The sequence below is a fragment of the Stenella coeruleoalba genome, assembly GCF_951394435.1.
Source record: "Stenella coeruleoalba genome assembly, chromosome: 6".
Classification (NCBI taxonomy): domain Eukaryota; kingdom Metazoa; phylum Chordata; class Mammalia; order Artiodactyla; family Delphinidae; genus Stenella; species Stenella coeruleoalba.
This window is the reverse complement of record NC_137151.1, coordinates 56,069,746-56,088,253: the sequence shown is the minus strand read 5'-3', so window position 1 is coordinate 56,088,253 and position 18,508 is coordinate 56,069,746. Positions and strand designations below refer to the sequence as shown.

The window sequence follows — 18,508 nt, the reverse complement described above, 5'->3', positions numbered from 1 at the left end:
ACTTGACCTGGGAATTGAACCCATGCAACCTGGCTGCTATACTGTCCTGATCATAAGGTTTTGGAGACAGAAAGACAAACTGGATTCAAATCCGGGCTCTGCCACTTAGCAGCTGTTTAGTCTTAAGCGAGTTCCTTAACCTCCACCAATCAGCTACTGTTTATAAGCATGCGGCACACTATCTGATACACAGTAAACACTCAAAGAGCAACTTTTATTAGTACTGCCACATTTTACCCCAGGGGATTCACTTCCTGATGAACTGCAGTTCACTTCCTAGTTTCTTCAATACCTTGAAGAAAAATATCTCACCTGCCCCTCACAACGTTCGAGTATCAAAAACTCTCCATGTAAATTCAAATACCTGTATATTTTATTTCCCCAAAACAGATACTATGTGAACGAAAAACAAAACAAATTCCCTTCATCATCATCATGCCTGAAGTTTTAAAAAAAAACAAATCTTCCTTTCATTTGACCCTCGTAATTACTCTATGACACAGATAGAGACTGTTACCTTCATTTTTTTTAATTAATTAATTTATTTATATTTTGGCTGCATTTGGGTCTTCGTTGCTGCACGCGGGCTTTCTCTAGTTGCGGTGAGCAGGGGCTACTTTTCATTGCAGTGCACAGGCTTCTCATTGCAGTGGCTTCTCTTGTTGTGGAGCACAGGCTCTAGGCACACGGGCTCGGTAGCTGTGGCTCACGGGCTCTAGAGGGCAGGCTCAGTAGTTGTGGCGCATGGGCTTAGTTGCTCCACGGCATGGGGGATCTTCCTGGACCAGGGTTCAAACCGGTGTTCCCTGCATTGACAAGTGGATTCTTAACCACTGCGCCACCAGGGAAGTCCCTGCTACCTTCATTTTATAGGCAAGAAAACTGAGGTTCAGAAAAATGAAACAACTTTTTCAAAGAGAACTAGTAGGTACATTCAAACTGGAACTCTTACCTAAGTTTCCTGAAGCCAAACCAGCAGAGTGCTTATTCATCTTTAAGATGCCGCTTCCATAAATCAGAAGGAATTTGAGGTACTGTTTGGGGAGCCCAATAACCATGGTAACAATTTAATGGATAGAGGGGGGGAAAACCCCAGAATCTCTTAATCTTCAGAATCTTAGAGCTAAGGATGTAAGGAGGTTTAATCAGATTAACAGCATCAAAACTCTCACACAAAGCAGGGAAAGAAAGCCGACCTCCCTGAAATAATGACTTATAACCTCAGTCACTTTTCAACACTGAACTTACAGAATTAAAACAAAATCCTTCCCTTAATCCTATAAAAAATGAAGTCTGAGTTAGATGAATCTTCTTAGGTTTTATAATTCAAAACTAAACATGACATGTTTCACTTGCTTAGAACTCTAGCTAGTAAACAATCAATGGTTAACCACTTAACAAAATATTAAAACACCTACTGAAACCAACAGAAAATCAGGTAAATGAACAGGCAGGACAAAGAAAGAAATGTAAATTTTATTTTTGTCAAATACTTATATACTATCTGCCAAGCATGGATTTAAGTACTTTATAAATATTAACTCATATAATCATCATAAGTGACCCATGAGGCACAGAAAGGTTATGTAATTTGCTCAAGTTCACACAGTTACTAAACTATGGAGCCAGGATACCAATCCAGGCAGTGTGGCTTCAAATGGCCCATAAACATATAAAAATGCCTTTGGATTCACTCTAAAGAATTGCAAAATTAAAACAATGAGATATCACTTTTGCCTATTATACTGGACAAGATGAAATATTGATAGTTTGATTATAACCTATGCTGATAAGCATGTGAATAAACAAGCCTTCTCACATATTGAAGGTGCAACTGTAAATTTATTGGCACCTTTATGAAGGGCAATTTGAAAAAATTTAGGAAAATTATAAATGAATAAACTTATTAACCAACAATTTTTCTTACAACTATCCTTATGAAAGGACAGGGAGTTAGGCACAAGGATATTTACTCTAGTATTGATTGTAACGACAACGAAAAAGATAAAACCATCAAAGGGAATAATAAAACAAGTTACAGAATATCTGTCTAATGTAACACTGAGAAACTTTTTAAAAGCCTATATATTAGTATGTGCTGATATGAAAATATGTCTAAAAATGTATTCAGTCAACATGGTAACTTACAAAATAAAACACACTGTAAAGTCTATCGGTTTTCTTAAGGATCTATACATGTACATTATGCATGCATACACACATATATGCACTGAAAATATCTAGAAAGATCAAATAAACCATTAACATTAATTTCCTTTGGGGAGCAAAAATGGAAGCAGAGAACAAATGGGGGGTATCTGTACTTTTAATACCATTGTATAGCTTTTTTTAATGATTGTATATTTAATCATTACATTTATGGTGTTTGAGTGACTTTACAAAAAAAAAGGATGGATTTATAAGTCTCAAGGACATCAAGCAGAAATGGGCTTTAAGATACAGAAAAAGAAAGAGATATTACAGTGCTACTGAATCTAGATTAAGGCCATGTAAGAATTTCTGAAATAAACTTTCTAGGGAGGGGGGAAAATACTTCTAGAGAAGGAAAAAAAATCAAAACAAGTAGCCCTGGAGAGAGAAATTATAAAGTAATTCACTGTCTTCTATCTCAGGGATGTATTTTCCTTTATATTTACTCAGTGCTAGAGATAAAAATAAGGGAACTAGCCAGAGACACAGTAGAAACTGAACTAGTCTGGAGTCAAAAGCTATACCTTGAGTCCACATCTTTGTTTTAACGAGCTATAAGACCTTGGGCAGTTGCTCAATGTTTTCCAAATAGTTCTCAAAAACTGAAGACACTGAACTCAATTTCTTAAAGTCCTTCTAGATCTAAAACCCTTTATTTCATTACTTTAGCTTAGTTTGAAAAAAAAACATCCACGTACCTAATAATCTAAGAATATAAGCCATGGACAATGTTTTTTACACTTAAGACTATAGCAATTTATTAAGGAGATGCTTTCCTGTCTGGAACTATCCCTGCCCGCTATCAGAAACTCACAGGATGAGGGCTCCCAGCACATCCAGGGAGCAGGAAGCGCTTAGACTTTTTTGACTGTGTATGTACAGAGGTAGAATGTTATTAGGTACTGTGGAAAACCTAATGACTCATTTGTGTTGGTTTTATGTCTTTATTTTGGTTTCTCTATAAAATAAATTTCTTAAATATAAGTCAATCAGACTAGCAGATATCTAGCCTCAGCACAAACATGAAAGTTTTAATAATGCAGGAGACACTGCTACCCACTGAAGACAGGCAATGGGACTTTCAGCAACTTCAAGGAAAATTCCCCTACCAGTAACTTTATAAGGAAACCCCACTACTACACACCAGGGCCACACTTGGAAAAGGGAAGAATCAAACTAAAGAGTCTCTCACATTCCCAACAGAAAAAATGTACAAGGACATAAAAAGACAATTATTGAAGAGGAACTATAAATGGGCACTAAATATTTAAAGAGGTCTTCCGATCTCAAAGAAATGCTAATTAAAAACAAATACAGGGGCTTCCCTGGTGGCACAGTGGTTGAGAGTCCGCCTGCTGATGCAGGGGACACGAGTTCGTGCCCCGGTCCGGGAGGATCCCACATGCCGCGGAGCGGCTGGGCTCGTGAGCCATGGCCGCTGAGCCTGCACGTCTGGCACCTGTGCTCCACAACGGGAGAGGCCACAACAGTGAGAGGCCCGCATACCGCTAAAGAAAAATAATAATAAATAAAAATTTAAAAAAACACAAATACATGTTTTAACCTATAAACTTGACAAAGATTATTAAAATCCACAAATACCCAATACTAGAAAGAGCCATGCAAGCAGGCACACTCACACACTGCTTACACAGGTGGCGACCAACACAATCCTTCTGGAAAACAATTTGTCAGGAAGTACCACGAGCTTCTGAAAAGTCCCTCTCCTTTCACTATTAATTCCTTATCTAGAAACATTCCACTAAAATAATCAGAGATTTATACAAAGATACATATTTTCCAGAGGGTTTTTTCTTTAATGAATGAGAAAAATATGTAACTAAAATTCACCCAAACAAAATCATGGTATACTGGTACAATAGACTCTTAGGCATTTTTCAAAGAGTAATGACATTAAAAAGGATAAAGCAAAAGATAAGAATTAAGAAAAAACCCCAGGATATTCTTTATCAGTATTTTACAAATTTTCTACAATGAGCACATATTATACTGGGCATTGATCAAAGGCCCATATTTATTCTGACTTTAACTTTTCCAAAACCAAAATGGATATAACAGTTGATGGCACCTTAAAATTGCTACCAGCCAGGGAATGGTTGCAATGTGGCAAGCACTGACCATGCAAACCTATGTTATTACATCTGGTAGAGTGACTAGACAATGATAACCTCCTCCAGGTTTCAGTCAACAGATCACTTAAAGTCCACTGTGGAAGGAATAAGAGCCCTGAATTTTATCTGAAAGCCTTCCATTAAAACCTCCTTCTGAGATCATGAAAGAATGGCATCAAACTTGCAGAATGCACGATCTGCAGCTTGTAAGAAAAGTCCTGGAGAAAACAGTGAAGGGCTCAGAAAAATGCTGCAACATCAATGCTCTATAATGGTAGAGAAGATGATGTCATATGAAGAAAAATGAGTATTGACAACTAGGTGAAAAAAATTATTTAGAAGAATCAGGTTCTGAACATAAATTTGAAATACCTTAACCAACTTATTTCATTTTCCTCCCATTTTATGAAAAAGATTGAGATATATAAAAACTTTCTAAAGAAAGGAAATCTTCAGTAAAGTATAACATTTTAAGTAATAAAGTATGTCAATTTAATTGACAGCAGTTCTTTCTTCCTTAGCAGTACCCAAAATAATGGTGTGTTTTATAACCAATGAAGTACTGTGTAACATTTATAATCAGAACAATAAAGACAAGTGCTGTGGGCTGAACTGTGTTCCCTCAAATTCATATGTTGAAGCCCTAACCCCCAACATGATGGTATTTGGAGAAGAGGCCTTTTAGAGATACTTAGGTTTAAATGAGGGCACGAGGATGGGGCCTTCACGATGGGATTTGCATCCTTATAACAAGGGGCACTGGAGTGCTTGCCGTCTCTCTTGCCATGTGAGGATTCAAGTATAAGGCAGCCATCTGCAAGCCAGAAAGAGAACCTTCAACCAGAACCTGATCATGCTGGTGCCTTGAGCTCAGAATTCTAGCCTCCAGAACTGTGAGAAAATAAACTTCTGTTGTCTAAGCCACTCAATCTCTGGCATTGTGTTATGGCTGCCCAAACTAAGACAAGAAAATGTGCCATCAGAAGTCAAAATATTTTTAACATCTGGTACCTGGAAGGAAGTTTTCTACATAACTCTAAAGTTATGTAGAAAACTTTCTTGGGGTGCGTTGGTAAGGTGGGAGGCAAACAAGCCCTCGCAAAGATACGAGACATTAACATATAAATTGTTTGAGAACCAAACGTAAGATCATCAGGAAGGTAGCAGTGCACAGGTGGCTCTCTTCCATCCTCAACCCAGAGTTTGCATCCTCTTCTCCTCTGCTACCAGCCAGTTCCATGCTCTATATAAAATCCAGACAAGTGCCCAAACCATTATAGGCCCCTATGTGTATGTCTTATATCAGAGACATCATTATTACTGAGTACTCTGGGCTCTGGAACAGTCTCAGGGCACAAAGAATGTCATCATGTACCCAATGTAGCAGTATGATGCTCCCAAAGTCCCTTAAAAATGGACAACTCTCACACAAACTTTTGAGAATGAAGAATTAAAAATCAGCTCTAAAGTCTTATTTCACCCTGACCCCCATGACAGTGCTGTGGTCACCAGAACACAGGACAAGAATCTCTGATTCTATATTGGCACCGCTGATGCCTGATGTGTTATAAGCAGCCTGCCACCAAAGGGAGAGGGGGAGTGAGAGACAGACACAGATCCTACATTCCAACTCCATGATTTCCAATATGAATAAGGGTTTCTCAATTTGATGCTGTATACCAAGGCTAGGGCTACCCAACGGGTTACCCCTGATGGCCGTCTGTCGACAGCAGGACAAGTATAAGGTCAAAGCCCTCAATCCCTAAAAGAAGAATCATTTAGTTTAGACCATCCTGCATGGAGAAAAGAAGCCAACCTAGGTCAAAATTTTTGGTAGCCTATCTCCCCTCTCAGGAACTATGTTTGCCAATAGATTACATCAAATCCAGTTTTCTACATTTCTGTAGAATACGTATAAAACTTATGCAAATAGGTCACATGAAAATTCAAATATGGAGCTTTTAATGAGAATTAAGCTATACATGACAAGACTCTCTGAAGACCTGGTCTATAGAAACTAAGACCATTGGTTGTTTTTTGTTTTTTAACAGTAAAGCAGCTTGCATGAACAAAAATCTGTGAAATGAAATTAGGTTTGACATAAAAATGGACTCTGAATTATTATATTTCTGTATTAGCTTTCTTGTTGCATTTACACATATACATACAAAAAGGGACCCAAGTAAATAAATATTGTCGTCTGAGAATTTTGCTACATCCTTTATGATGATTCAGATAGGCTGTGACTTGCTAGAGGTTGTATTGGCCATAAAAAGGGGAAGATCCAGGATAAGTCTTGATTTCACCTTCTCAGTCCAGACTTTTCTCTAATTACGCCTCTCATAGGAAACAGCTCAGATGGACCAGCCGTGGTCCATTATGTATAGTGCCTGACACACATGATAAATGCTCGGTATTTGTGCCCATCCTTCTCTTTCATACTTTATATATCCCTAAAATGTATGGGGAAGCTATAAAGAGGATGGGCAATGGAGCCTTCCACATATAAAGACCTTTACTAATAAGGATATGTTGAAATGAAACATCTCAGCAACTTTATAAACTGTTCTTAGAAATCTATTCTTAAGGCTGCTTGCTAACTCCCGAAATTTCTTTAGTAAGGGGAAAAGCCTCTCAGTTTAACTTCACCAAGAAAAAAGGATAAAATGCAAGTGACATGATACAGGTTAAAGGTAAAACAAGTTATAAATCAAAGTATAATCACCATACAACAGACAGATGACTCAGAGCTGCTTCGGTTTTATCATGAGGAAAAGGCTAAAGATGGCAGAAGAGCCTTTAGCATCCAAAGTCAATGGCAGAATCGGTATTTAGAGAGAGGACATCATGGATAGAAGCTTCTAGAACATCATTCTCTTGCCTGAGATCAACAGGGAAGGAACAAGATGTTTTAGAAGGATTTTGTTTGTTCTTTAAAGTACCAAACAGTTTTCTCGAGAAAGAAATTGAACATCTAGCAGAAGCCATATGTCAAGCAAGGCACTTCTGTAGACAGGTTATCTTATTTAACCCTAACAACATCCCTGTAGGGTAGCTTAAATAGGTTAAGAAATTTATCCAAGTACACAGGGAAGTGAACAAGCTAGGATTTGAATTTGCATCTTCAGATTCCAAAGTCTGTGCTTTTTCGAGACTCTGAGGTGTGAGGGGTGACAGAGAAAAACTGATGAAGGGACCAATGGAACCAGAGGGAACAGCATTCCCACTCCTACTAGTAACCAGCCTGTTCCATTCTATGTTCAAATCCTGTCCTACAGGATTCTGCAGAATTTATTTAAATGCTCTGGTAAATAGAAATACAATACCTTTAGACTGAACTATTTCTGCTTATTTGGTTGCTTCGGAAACATTCTTTGAGTCAGTTACCAACAAGATACCAAATATCCGCAGCTCAGCAAGACAGTCCCTGCACTAAATTCCTCAATAACAGTCCACAGCCACAAAAAATGGGCAACGCAGCAGAGAATAATCAAAAGCAGCTTCAGATTTTCCGGATAAAACAAAGCATCGTTTGTATTGAGGCATTTTTAGAAGGTACCACTGAAAGCCAGACTGCAGCCTGGAATGGCTTAAAATACCACATTTAACAATCACATCAATGGCTTTTAAACTTTAGAGGCAAACAGCTTCCTTTTACTACAAATTCAAAGTGAAGGATTAGATGCAAAGCTAACAGATTCAGGACACATTCAAGCTTAGGGACCATCCAATGCCTTAATTAACACCATTAATTACAAGTGTATTGAGCCAACTAGCTGGGTTTTAATGATGAAACAGTGAAGGTCAAAATTTTTAAATAAATTGCTTCAAACTAAGCCCCCCTGCTGAAAAAAGAACACCAATAATTAAACTGAAAGGAAAAGCCTAATAAACAATTATTTTGGCATATTTAGCAACCTTAATCAGTCTATATTTTAATTGAGACAATACCACAAGAGTTCACCAAACTTTGCTCTTCTGCCTCAACTTGGAGCTACTGGGTTAGCCAAAAGGTTTGTTTGTTTTTTCTGTAAGATGACTCTGGTAGCACTTAGTTGTCTTTAACTTCATTCGAAACAATTCTGTTAGATTGTATGTGACATCTGTCATATCAGCATGCATTTAAAAAAAAAAGACATTATAATTGGTGAATTTCTGTGTAGCCATTTTAATATTGAAGATGGAAGAAAAAAGCAACATTTTTGGCATATTATGCTTTATTATTTCAAGAAAGGTAAAAACACAACTGAAACGCAAAGAAAGATTTGTGCAGTGTATGGAGAAGATGCTGTGACTGAGTGAACATGTCAAAAGTGGTTTGCGAAGTTTCGTGCTGGAGATTTCTCACTGGACGATGCTCCACGGTCAGGTAGACCAGGTGAGCAAATCAAGACACTTAGAACAATCAAAGTTATATACCACGCAGGAGACAGCCGACATACTCAAAATATCCAAATCAAGCGTTGAAAATCATTTGCACCAGCTTGGTTATGTTCATCGCTTTGATGTTTGGGTTCCACATAAGTTAAGCGAAAAAAAACCTTCTTGACCATATTTCCGCATGGGATTCTCTACTTAAACGTAATGAAAACTTTCAGTTTTTACAACAAATTGTGAGGGCGATGAAAAGTGGATACTATACGATAAGGTGGACTGGGGCAAGCGAAATAAACCACCACCAACCACACGAAAGGCTAAAGAAGGTGATATGTATATGGTCGGATTGGAAGGGAGTCCTTTATATGAACTCCTTCCAGAAAATCAAACAACTAATTCCAACAAGTACTGCTCCCAGTCAGACCAACTGGAAGCAGCACTTGACGAAAAGAGTCCAGGATTAGTAAACAGAAAAATCATAATCTTCCATCAGGATACCGCAAGACCGAATGTTTCTTTGCTGACCAGCCAAAAACAGTTACAGCTTGGCTGGGAAGTTTTGATTCACCCGCTGTATTCACCAAACATTACACCTTCGGATTTCCATTTATTTAGGTCTTTACAAAATTCTCTTAATAGAAAAAAATTTCAATTCCCTGGAAGACTGTAAAAGGCACCTGGAACAGTTCTTTGCTCAAAAAGATAAAAAATTTGGGTAAGATGGAATTATGAAGTTGCCTGTGGAACAAAAGGGTGAATACGTTGTTCAATAAAGTTCTCGGTGAAAATGAAAAATGTGTCTTATTTTTACTTAAAAACCAAAGGTACTTTTTGGCCAACCCAATACTTCCACACCAATAGCGGGCAAGTAGGAGAGCTGGACAGGTCAAGAGACTATGGCTTCAAGATTGGCAGAGGCAAAAGGGACACAGAGAGAGAGAGAGAGAGACTAGCCCTTTCTAGGAGGGTAAGAGGCTTTGCCCATCTAATGCATCCAGATTGGTGTCACTATTTCCAGGGTTAAAAGGAAAAAAACAAAACCACTATCAACAGTGAGATTTGATTACATCGTAGATGTTAGATAAAATTAGGTTTCATTTCTTGGAGACCAGTAAGAAAAAAAGTCCAAAAAACTAGCCAAGACATGTACTTGCTCTGTGGAAGCAGTACCTATTATAATAAGCTATACTAGATATCTGTGTTGGTTAGCTTTTGAAGTGGAGAGGACCTGCAAATGTCTACAACTGAGAATCCTCCCTAACGCACATCTTGGTGGGAGATGAAGTCCACCTTGCCCTAGAGAAGCTAAGAAGTCCAAATACACACTTGCTCAGCCTCTCCTACAGCCAGAATCCAGGCATGGGAACCAGGCTCAGCCCTTTTGACGTACCTGCCCCACACTTTCAATTTCTCCTTGGTTATTCTTAAGCATTTTCACTTCCAGATGAATTTTAAAATCAACTATGTCAAAAGCAAAACAAAACAGGATTTTTAGGGCAGTGAAAGTACTCGGTATGATACTATGATGGTGAATACATGTCATTATATACTTGGGCAAACCCACAGGATGTCCCACACCAAGAGTGACCCCTAATGTAAACTATGGTCTGCGGGTGAGGATGTGTCAATGTAGGTTCATCAGTTGTAACAAATATACCTCCTTGATAGGAGAACATTGATAATGGGGACGCTAGGAATGAGTGGAGGCATGGGGTATACAGAAAATCTCTGCACCCTCCTCTCAATTTTGCTGTGAACCTAAAACTGGCTCTAAAAAAAATTACGTCTTTAAAAAGAAATAGTTGGGGCTTCCCTGGTGGTGCACTAGTTGAGAATCTGCCTGCTAATGCAGAGGACAAGGGTTCGAGCCCTGGTCTGGGAGGATCCCACATGCCGCGGAGCAACTAGGCCCGTGAGCCACAGCTACTGAGCCTGCGCATCTGGAGCCTGTGCTCCGCAACGAGAGGCCGCGACAGTGAGAGGCCCGCGCACCGCGATGGAGAGTGGCCCCTGCTTGCCACAACTATAGAAAGCCCTCGCACAGAAACTAAGACACAACACAGCAAAAATAAATTAATTAATTAATAAACTCCTACCCCCAACATCTTCAAAAAAAAAAGAAAATAGTTGGGATTTCATTAGAGATTAAATGGCATGTATAGGTAATTTTGTAAGAGCTAGTCAGTTTAAAATAATAAATTTGCCCATTCAGAAATACAGTATTTCTTTCCATTTATTCAGTCTTCCTGTAAGTCCTTCAACAAAGTTTTATTTTCTTCAATATAAGGCTTGTACCTTTCTTCTTAGGTTGATATTTAAAGTTTCTGTTTCTATTATAAAATGAGACTTTTTTCCTTTTCATTTTCTAAACAGTGCTGCTAATTTCCTATGCTGCTCTTATATCCACTCTAAACTCTTACTAGGTCCAGGTTTGACATCAATACTCTGAAATCTTTTTTTTTTAATACTCTGAAATCTTAAGAGTTCAGTAGGGCTTCCCTGGTGGCGCAGTGGTTGAGGGTCCGCCTGCCAATGCAGGGGACGCGGGTTCATGCCCCGGTCCGGGAGGATCCTGCATGCCGCGGAGCAGCTGGGCCCGTGAGCCATGGCCGCTGGGCCTGCGCGTCCGGAGCCTGTGCTCCGCAACAGGAGAGGCCACGGCAGTGAGAGGCCCGCGTACCGGACAAGACAAAAAAAAAAAAAAAAGAGTTCAATAATTACTTTTAAATGAAGGAACTTTAATGATAGTGACATGAAAGTTTGCTGATAGTAAAGGTCACTTACACATGTGGTAGAAGGTTGTAGACCTCTCTAGAGAGCTTCAAAATAAAGATAACACCTCATCCGCTTGTTTTAGATCAAGGTCCTAACATAACAGCAGGGAAAGAAAAAATAGATGCCCTCGTCTTGCCTTCCCCACATTATGGTTTAATATTGATTTTTGCTCCCTTAGGCCTGACTCAAGGTCAAGAGAACTCCTTTGCACTGATGGACTAGTGGAAACAAGGTAAATGTAGTTTCCAAAAAAATTTTAAGGTTTTTAATACTGCATTCTCCAGTGTGATTCTGCAGCCTCCAGAAAATACTTTTTGCTCAGCTATAAGCATTTCCTAGGTATAAAAAAAATCATCAAAAAGTAATTTTGCTATTTTTAGAGCTGACTCAATGACTTCAATAACTTTCAGTAATTTGATATCTCACATAATACTTGAAATATCCTTATATACATATAACTTAAATTTCAATACCTGCTAAAATTTTACCAATAAAGTGACATTTTCTTTTAGGGACAGGCGCCGAGGATATAAAAACTTCAATACTTATGAAAAATATTTGTTTTCTTTTGAAGAATACTAAGTTTAACTCAGTGATTTTCCAAATTCTCAAAACAGGTTCAACATAAAAGTGTAGCTCAAGATTGTCTGTAACAACAATCTACAAAGGATATGAAAATCTGAACTCAAAATTTTAGACAAATATTTTCTAAATTTCTGTGACTGTGAGTTCAAGTACATAAAAATGAATTTTCCTTTGTCTTTACAACAAAGATTGGTTTAATTGGAAACAGTAGAGCAAAATTTTTCCATATTGCAGCAGATATTATTACCCAAGTTTCACAGCGGTCTCAGTAGATTAGCCAGCTTTAATTTACAGAGAAACTTAGCTGTGATTTACTTATATAATGAGAGCTGGCACAGAGCTCAACACATGAATGGTCAAATTCCAAGTATTTTCCCCAATCATCTTGTGACATAACTTCGTCAAGATTTAAAATTCCATCTGCTTTGTTCCCCAGTGGAATACAACCAGGTTCTAGTTAAGAGAAAAAAGGCATACACCATACAGATGTTTTATGAGAAATGTTCCCATTGCTTTTTCAAGTTGGTTTGCATTAGTGAAAAGCCAAAGTGTGGGAATTATTATGAAGAAATGATTCAGAAAACACAATAGTTGCTCTTAAAGACCAAAGGGGGAAATAAACCCCAAATAATACGCTCTACAACTGGAAAAGTTTCAAACGCAAACAGTGTTCACTGTCTGGCCCATCTGAAAGGCAGGGTGCCGAAAATCATTAACATACTGTAATTTCACATGAGTCTGGCACGGATCAAAGAGGATGGTAAGCCTGTTGTGAAAGACTCCATTACTAAGCAGAGAGTTTTGGCTTGGAGACCCTGGCCCTGAGAAAAATAACCCACTGGTTGGCAGCTCCAGTCCAACAGACAGCTTTAGGATCTAACTTTATCCTGGAAATTACAAAGGCATGTAAAGAAGCAAACATAGTTCCTAGGATGAGTGTCAGTTGAGCCAAAACTGGGGAAAAATTTTTTGTTGTTGTTGTTAAGACAGCTTTTCGAGAACTAAAGAGAAGGATGTTTTGGCCTTAACCCAGCAGAGGGTGAAGGGTCCCCTGGATAGAAATTATGTGCACTGAAAATTCCCCGTAATAACAATTCTAATTAATTATTCAAAGCTAGGAGTTGATTTTCTAAGGTTAAGAGCTAACCTATGGTCTCCTGTTTCGATCATCAAAAACTGGTTTCTTCTTTTCTTTGCATCTGCTTAGCCAGGCATTAATGAGAGGCTTTTAATGGAATCTTATCAGCAACTTTACAACAAAGTCTCACTTTTAAGGTTAAGTTTGCCTTTTGCAGGTTTGGTTAAAGGGAAATTAATAATAGAAAATTTGTCAAGGTTCCACATAACCAAAAAGTTTACAAGTCCACTTATTCTTTTACAGAAACAACATATATAACAATATTACCACAAGGCATTACAAGATCTTTTGAATTAAAGAGTTAACTATAATTCAGCCTACTTATTTATACCTTAATAGAAATTAAAACTGAAGTGTTATTCAATATACAATAACTCAGACACCAGCCATTCTCTGACTCTGGATTAACATGAGTTTGAGTGAAACGGCACATTTCAGGGAAACCGATCCATGCTAACAGATTTTTATTGTGCAAGACGGGTAGATAACATGTAGTTTTTCTGGTGAGTGGTCCCCAAAATAACCTTACAGTAGCTTATCACACGGAATGCAGCGTAGAGTCACAATGACCACATATGCACCAGAACTCTCCCAACAGGAGTGAAATCCAAGCCAAATTAAGTAGCTCTCATCATAATGAAAACGTAGCAGCCTGGCATTGAGTGTGGCTACACCTGTCAGGGGGAAAATCTGATACTCAGAAGATGAAGACCAGTCAGCCAGCAGTTGGTCAAACATATAAAATGCAAGCATGCGTGGGAAAAGAGAAAGCGCTTTCTAGAAATCAAATTCCTGGACACACCTGCTCTCCCTCAATGTCTATAACTCCGCCTCGGGATCTGAATGACCTGTTAAAATTATGACCCTTACAAATCTTCTGGGAAAGGATTTGGTTCAGAACCCAAACTCAATCTTCAAAGGCACTTCCCAGGAGAAAGCTCACGAACGTATTTAGTTTCTCATGGCCTCCAGGTTGCTGTTTCTTCTAAGCCATATCACTTCTCTGACCCATTCCCAAGGCAGTAACATCTGCCCCGCCTGGATTAAGTGGGGCCTTGCTGGCTCACGCCCACCATGCTTGCTCAGCTCAACTCAATCCTGGACACATACCTGTTTCCTTCTTGCTTCCCTTTCCTCCCTCTCGGCTTTTCTTCAGCACAGCCTTTAACATTTTCAACACTCTTTCGCTTCTAAAGAGAAAAGGAGAAGAGGGAAGAGGAATTAAGTATTATAAATTGGAACGTAACTTGCATATTGACACAAACAGTGACTTGTCTTCAAACAAACAGATCACTTAGGATAATATAAAGGTACCTTGAGTTTTACATTAATTTTCTATGAATAAACTAACATGGGGAACTAAATGCTAAGACACAAGGAGTGTTTTATAATGTTTAATGAAGTGATCAGAAGTTCACCGTCTTGTTATAAGTTAAAAAAAACACAACAACAGCGCATTCTCAGCATTCCACATCTAATTAAGGTTATGAGGCTAAATCTGGACACATTACTGTAAGATATCTGGCATAGGAATGTGGGTCTCCCAACCCCCATTCATCAAAAGAAAACATTAAGACAGAATCAAAAAGATAATGGTTAAGAAGGAAAGCTACATGGTTAAAGGCATGTTTTACAGGTGCTACTGATTATTTAACCATAAGGAAAACATTGTGGAAGGTTAATCAGAATGAAACATACCTTAAAAACATTTGCAAAATAAATGCAGTGGGAACACATTTCAACACTGATGTCTGGGGTGTCTGATCAAACAGCACACACTGCAATGGGTTTTTACCACATATTGTTATGACTTTTGGGCAGGGGTGGGGGGAGGTAAGAAGAACAGGCCCACGGCTGAATCCTTTAAATAATGAGCTGTATTTTTAAGCAGGGTTGTACTGAGCACATAAAAACAACACAATGGCCCAGGCCTAAGGTGAAACATAAAACCACCCCTCCAGCAAAGAGACAGACAAAAGGACCATTATTTCATCAGTTAGTCAGTCTCCTCCAGCTCCCTCTTCCCTCCACTAACTCAGATGAGATGGCTAGACAAAGCAAAAACAGTAACAAATCTGAGTGGGTTGTGTTACCATCACACCCTTGTTAACGCACTAAGGAGAAGCAGGGAGAAGGAGGCAAGTAGCTTACTGCTGAAGAAAACAGAGGGGATGACTCCTCTGTAGAAAACCTGCCTTGTTAGCATCAACGCTTCCAGCAGTCTCTGTATAATGCCCCGCACAAGTGCTCGACCCCAGACCCCAGAGTTGAGCCGAGGTTTTGTGGAGCCCACTGAGAGGGAGGAAGGGTCCCAAAGTGCTGCCAGGCACAACATAAGCACCCAGGGTGACCTTTCTTATCATTGGGTCCAGGTCTGTATTTATTTTTCCAAGCCCTTTGTTTTCCTGATGAAGAAACAGAGACCCTGGGAGGCTGACTTGCCCCAGGGTCACGAAGCTAATTAACAGCAGGGCCAGAATCCAAATCTGCGACTCCCAGCAAGGGTCCTTCTTCCCCAGTGCTGACCTCTCTGCTTAGAGCAATGAAAGCTTTGGGAAACAGCAATCAAACAATCAAAAAAAATTAACAACAAACCAACCAACCTGAAAGATACTAGGAAGTAAATATCTTAAGCATAATTTGGAAAAAGCCATAGTGAAGCCTATTAGGGTTAAATCATCTTACAAACAAGTCTTTACACACAAAAGGAGCATGGCTTAGAGCCTAATTCTTTTTAAAAATGCTACTTGAATGGACCCCTGTGAAAAGACTTGGGTTTCACATAAAGGGCAAACACTGAATCTGGAAGTGGGCCACAGTGTGCTTCCATAGGAGAGCTGTGGAAACACAAATTTCTCCTGACAGCCATGCTTGAAGGAAACAATGCAAAATGTCGTGGCATAAAAAACGGTAGGAAGAGTTAAAAAATAGATGCCTGGTAAGCACAGACATTTTCTTCTCCAAATTAAAAAAAAAAAAAAAAATCAACCAACCCTTCAGGGTTTGTCATTTAGCAAAGACTACATACTAAAGAAATAAGAATAAGAGGAAAATATCAATGGAGCCAGGCCAGCAAAGCTTGGCCAAGGTCCTTAGGAAACTTTTCCCCGTGTTTCCCTGGATCACTGAACAGAGCTCAGGCCCCACCACGGCGGTGAAGCTGCCCCTGATTAATGACCTTTGTCACCACCAACCCACAACAGATCTACAATGCCACTCGGAATACACAGCCCACAGGGCAAGGACTGGCAGACACGGACTTGGGCATCTCATCCCAGACACCTTAGATGTCTATTTTTCGGAGCTCAGCTGTTTTCAGGATAGTGAAATCTTCCCCATCAGTGATCTCAAGTGAAGAGGCTATCAGCTATTCGCTGTAAGTTCTTCTCCCAGTTCTAGTTTTCCTCCCTAAATAATAACTCAAAGGAAAGAGCTTAAATTTATACTCTAAAAGATATTCAAACTGCACATGGAGAAACTTTAACTGATTATATATCTGGGTGCAAAAATTAAGGAACCCCCATACCCACACAAGCTAGAAAGGAAAAACAAAGACTGCTCCCCGTGGGTTAAATTCTGAAATTAATGCAGATCAGAGTAGAGCTGTGCAAAGTCCCAATCAGTCATGGCCTGAAAAATGTAACTGGAACGTGACACTCATCAACAGACCCTTTAAAGACTATGCCCATCTGAAGCGAGGTGGTCAGAAAAAGCAACTCTAGTAATAGGCTGAAGGGGCCAACGGTGGCAGTATAGTCCAGAGAAGATTATCTGCACACCTGACAGTACCTGTGAACTTATAAATACATACTCCCACATCCAGTTCTGGAAATAGACCCATCAGGCTATCGGACCCAGTGCTATTAAACACTGGCATCATAACTACTTCCCCTTCTTCTGATCCTGTTCTCAATGAGCAGTGCCTCTTAATTTGGCTTTTTAACCTAACAACAGTGGGGGAGAGTGTGCTGGTCTAGTCCACCCAACACAATTGTCTAGCTTGTTGACAGACATGCTTCTGGGAATAAATTAATAAACCAGTGTTCTGGCTTTAAACAAAAGCTCTCATGAGCTTTGTTCAAGGGAATCACTTTGCCAAGTATCATCTATTTAAGACATAAAGAATATTAAGTTTCTGATTCCAGTTTGAGTACCAAAAGGAAGACAGTGGTAAATTCTTGAATGCAAATGCCACCGTGAAGCAGTCTTATGAGGGCAGCCAGCGGGCTCTCCCTGAATGACACCTTCTGCATCACTTCCCTTCCTGTAGCAACTTCAACTCCTGACAATTTTCCCCTAAAAAGGGTGAACACTGCCCTGCTACAGAAGTGAACCACATAGAAACGATGCAAACCAGCCTTCCAGACACACAAAAAGAAACTGCCAGAAGGTATCAAGTTCCTACTAGAGGACCATACACGTAAGGAAGTTCTTATGGACAAGCATAGCAGGATAAAACAAGAAAGGCTGTCCTTTTTCACTTTAAATACTATAGATCAAAAGGCACAGGTGTAACTCAAATAAATACTGGCCAAATAGAATCCCTCAATTTCTGCCCCATAAAACTTTAGCCTCTATCACACAAGTAGTATAAATATATGGCTGGATTTAAGGATTTAAAAATAAATCTCTGATGGCACTTCCCTGGTGGTATAGTGGTTAGGAATCCGCCTGCCAATGCAGGGGACCCGGGTTCGAGCCCTGGTCCAGGAAGACCCCACTTGCCATGGAGCAACTAAGCCTGTGCGCCACAACTACTGAGCCCGCATGCTGAAACTACTGAAGCCCGCGCCTAGAGCCCGTGCTCCGCAATAAGAGAAGCCACCGCGATGAGAAGCTCGCGCACTGCAACGAAGAGTAGTAGCCCCTGCTCGCCGCTACTAGAGAAAGACTGCACGCAGCAAGGAAGACTCAATGGAGCCAAAACTAAATTAATTTTTAGAAAAAAGAATGAATATGTCCTATTTAAAAATAAAAAATAAATAAAAATAAACCTTTGAAAAAGTCGAGAACTTCAGCTCTCGTTTCTTCATATATTTTTGAGGAAGAGAGAAAAGACCAGCCTCTAGATTACAACAACTGAAATGATCTAATGGGAGAAAATTTCCTATAATGTTCATTTCAAAGAAAGTAAAATGAGTATATGACATTACCTTTAGGTCAATCATCTGAAGTCACCTAAATTTCCTTATTTTTCTACTATCATTCGACATCTAACTTTCCCAAATGCCATAGATTCTTCTTTTCAAAACCCACAGAAGTTAAACCAACTACTGAGCTTACTTTTACT

At 39.3% G+C, this 18,508-nt stretch overlaps 1 protein-coding gene across 5 annotated transcripts in view; it reads right to left on the bottom strand.

Moving 5' to 3' along the window:
* Positions 1–18,508, bottom strand: part of TANC1 (tetratricopeptide repeat, ankyrin repeat and coiled-coil containing 1) — a 230,501-nt gene that overhangs the window by 143,608 nt on the left and 68,385 nt on the right. For 3 of the 5 annotated variants that reach the window (XR_013828769.1, XM_079924581.1, XM_079924584.1), the window contains exons 1-2: positions 14,917–15,060; positions 14,329–14,408 (exon numbers count right to left, since the gene is read on the bottom strand). Coding sequence is in view for 4 of the 5 variants with exons in the window: in XM_079924581.1 (XP_079780707.1) it covers positions 14,329–14,408; positions 14,917–14,927 (91 nt within the window). In the remaining variant the exon portion in view is untranslated. Of the gene's footprint in view, positions 1–14,328; positions 14,409–14,916; positions 15,061–18,508 lie in introns of those variants that run through there. The other 2 variants (XM_079924582.1, XM_079924583.1) reach the window with 1 other exon arrangement.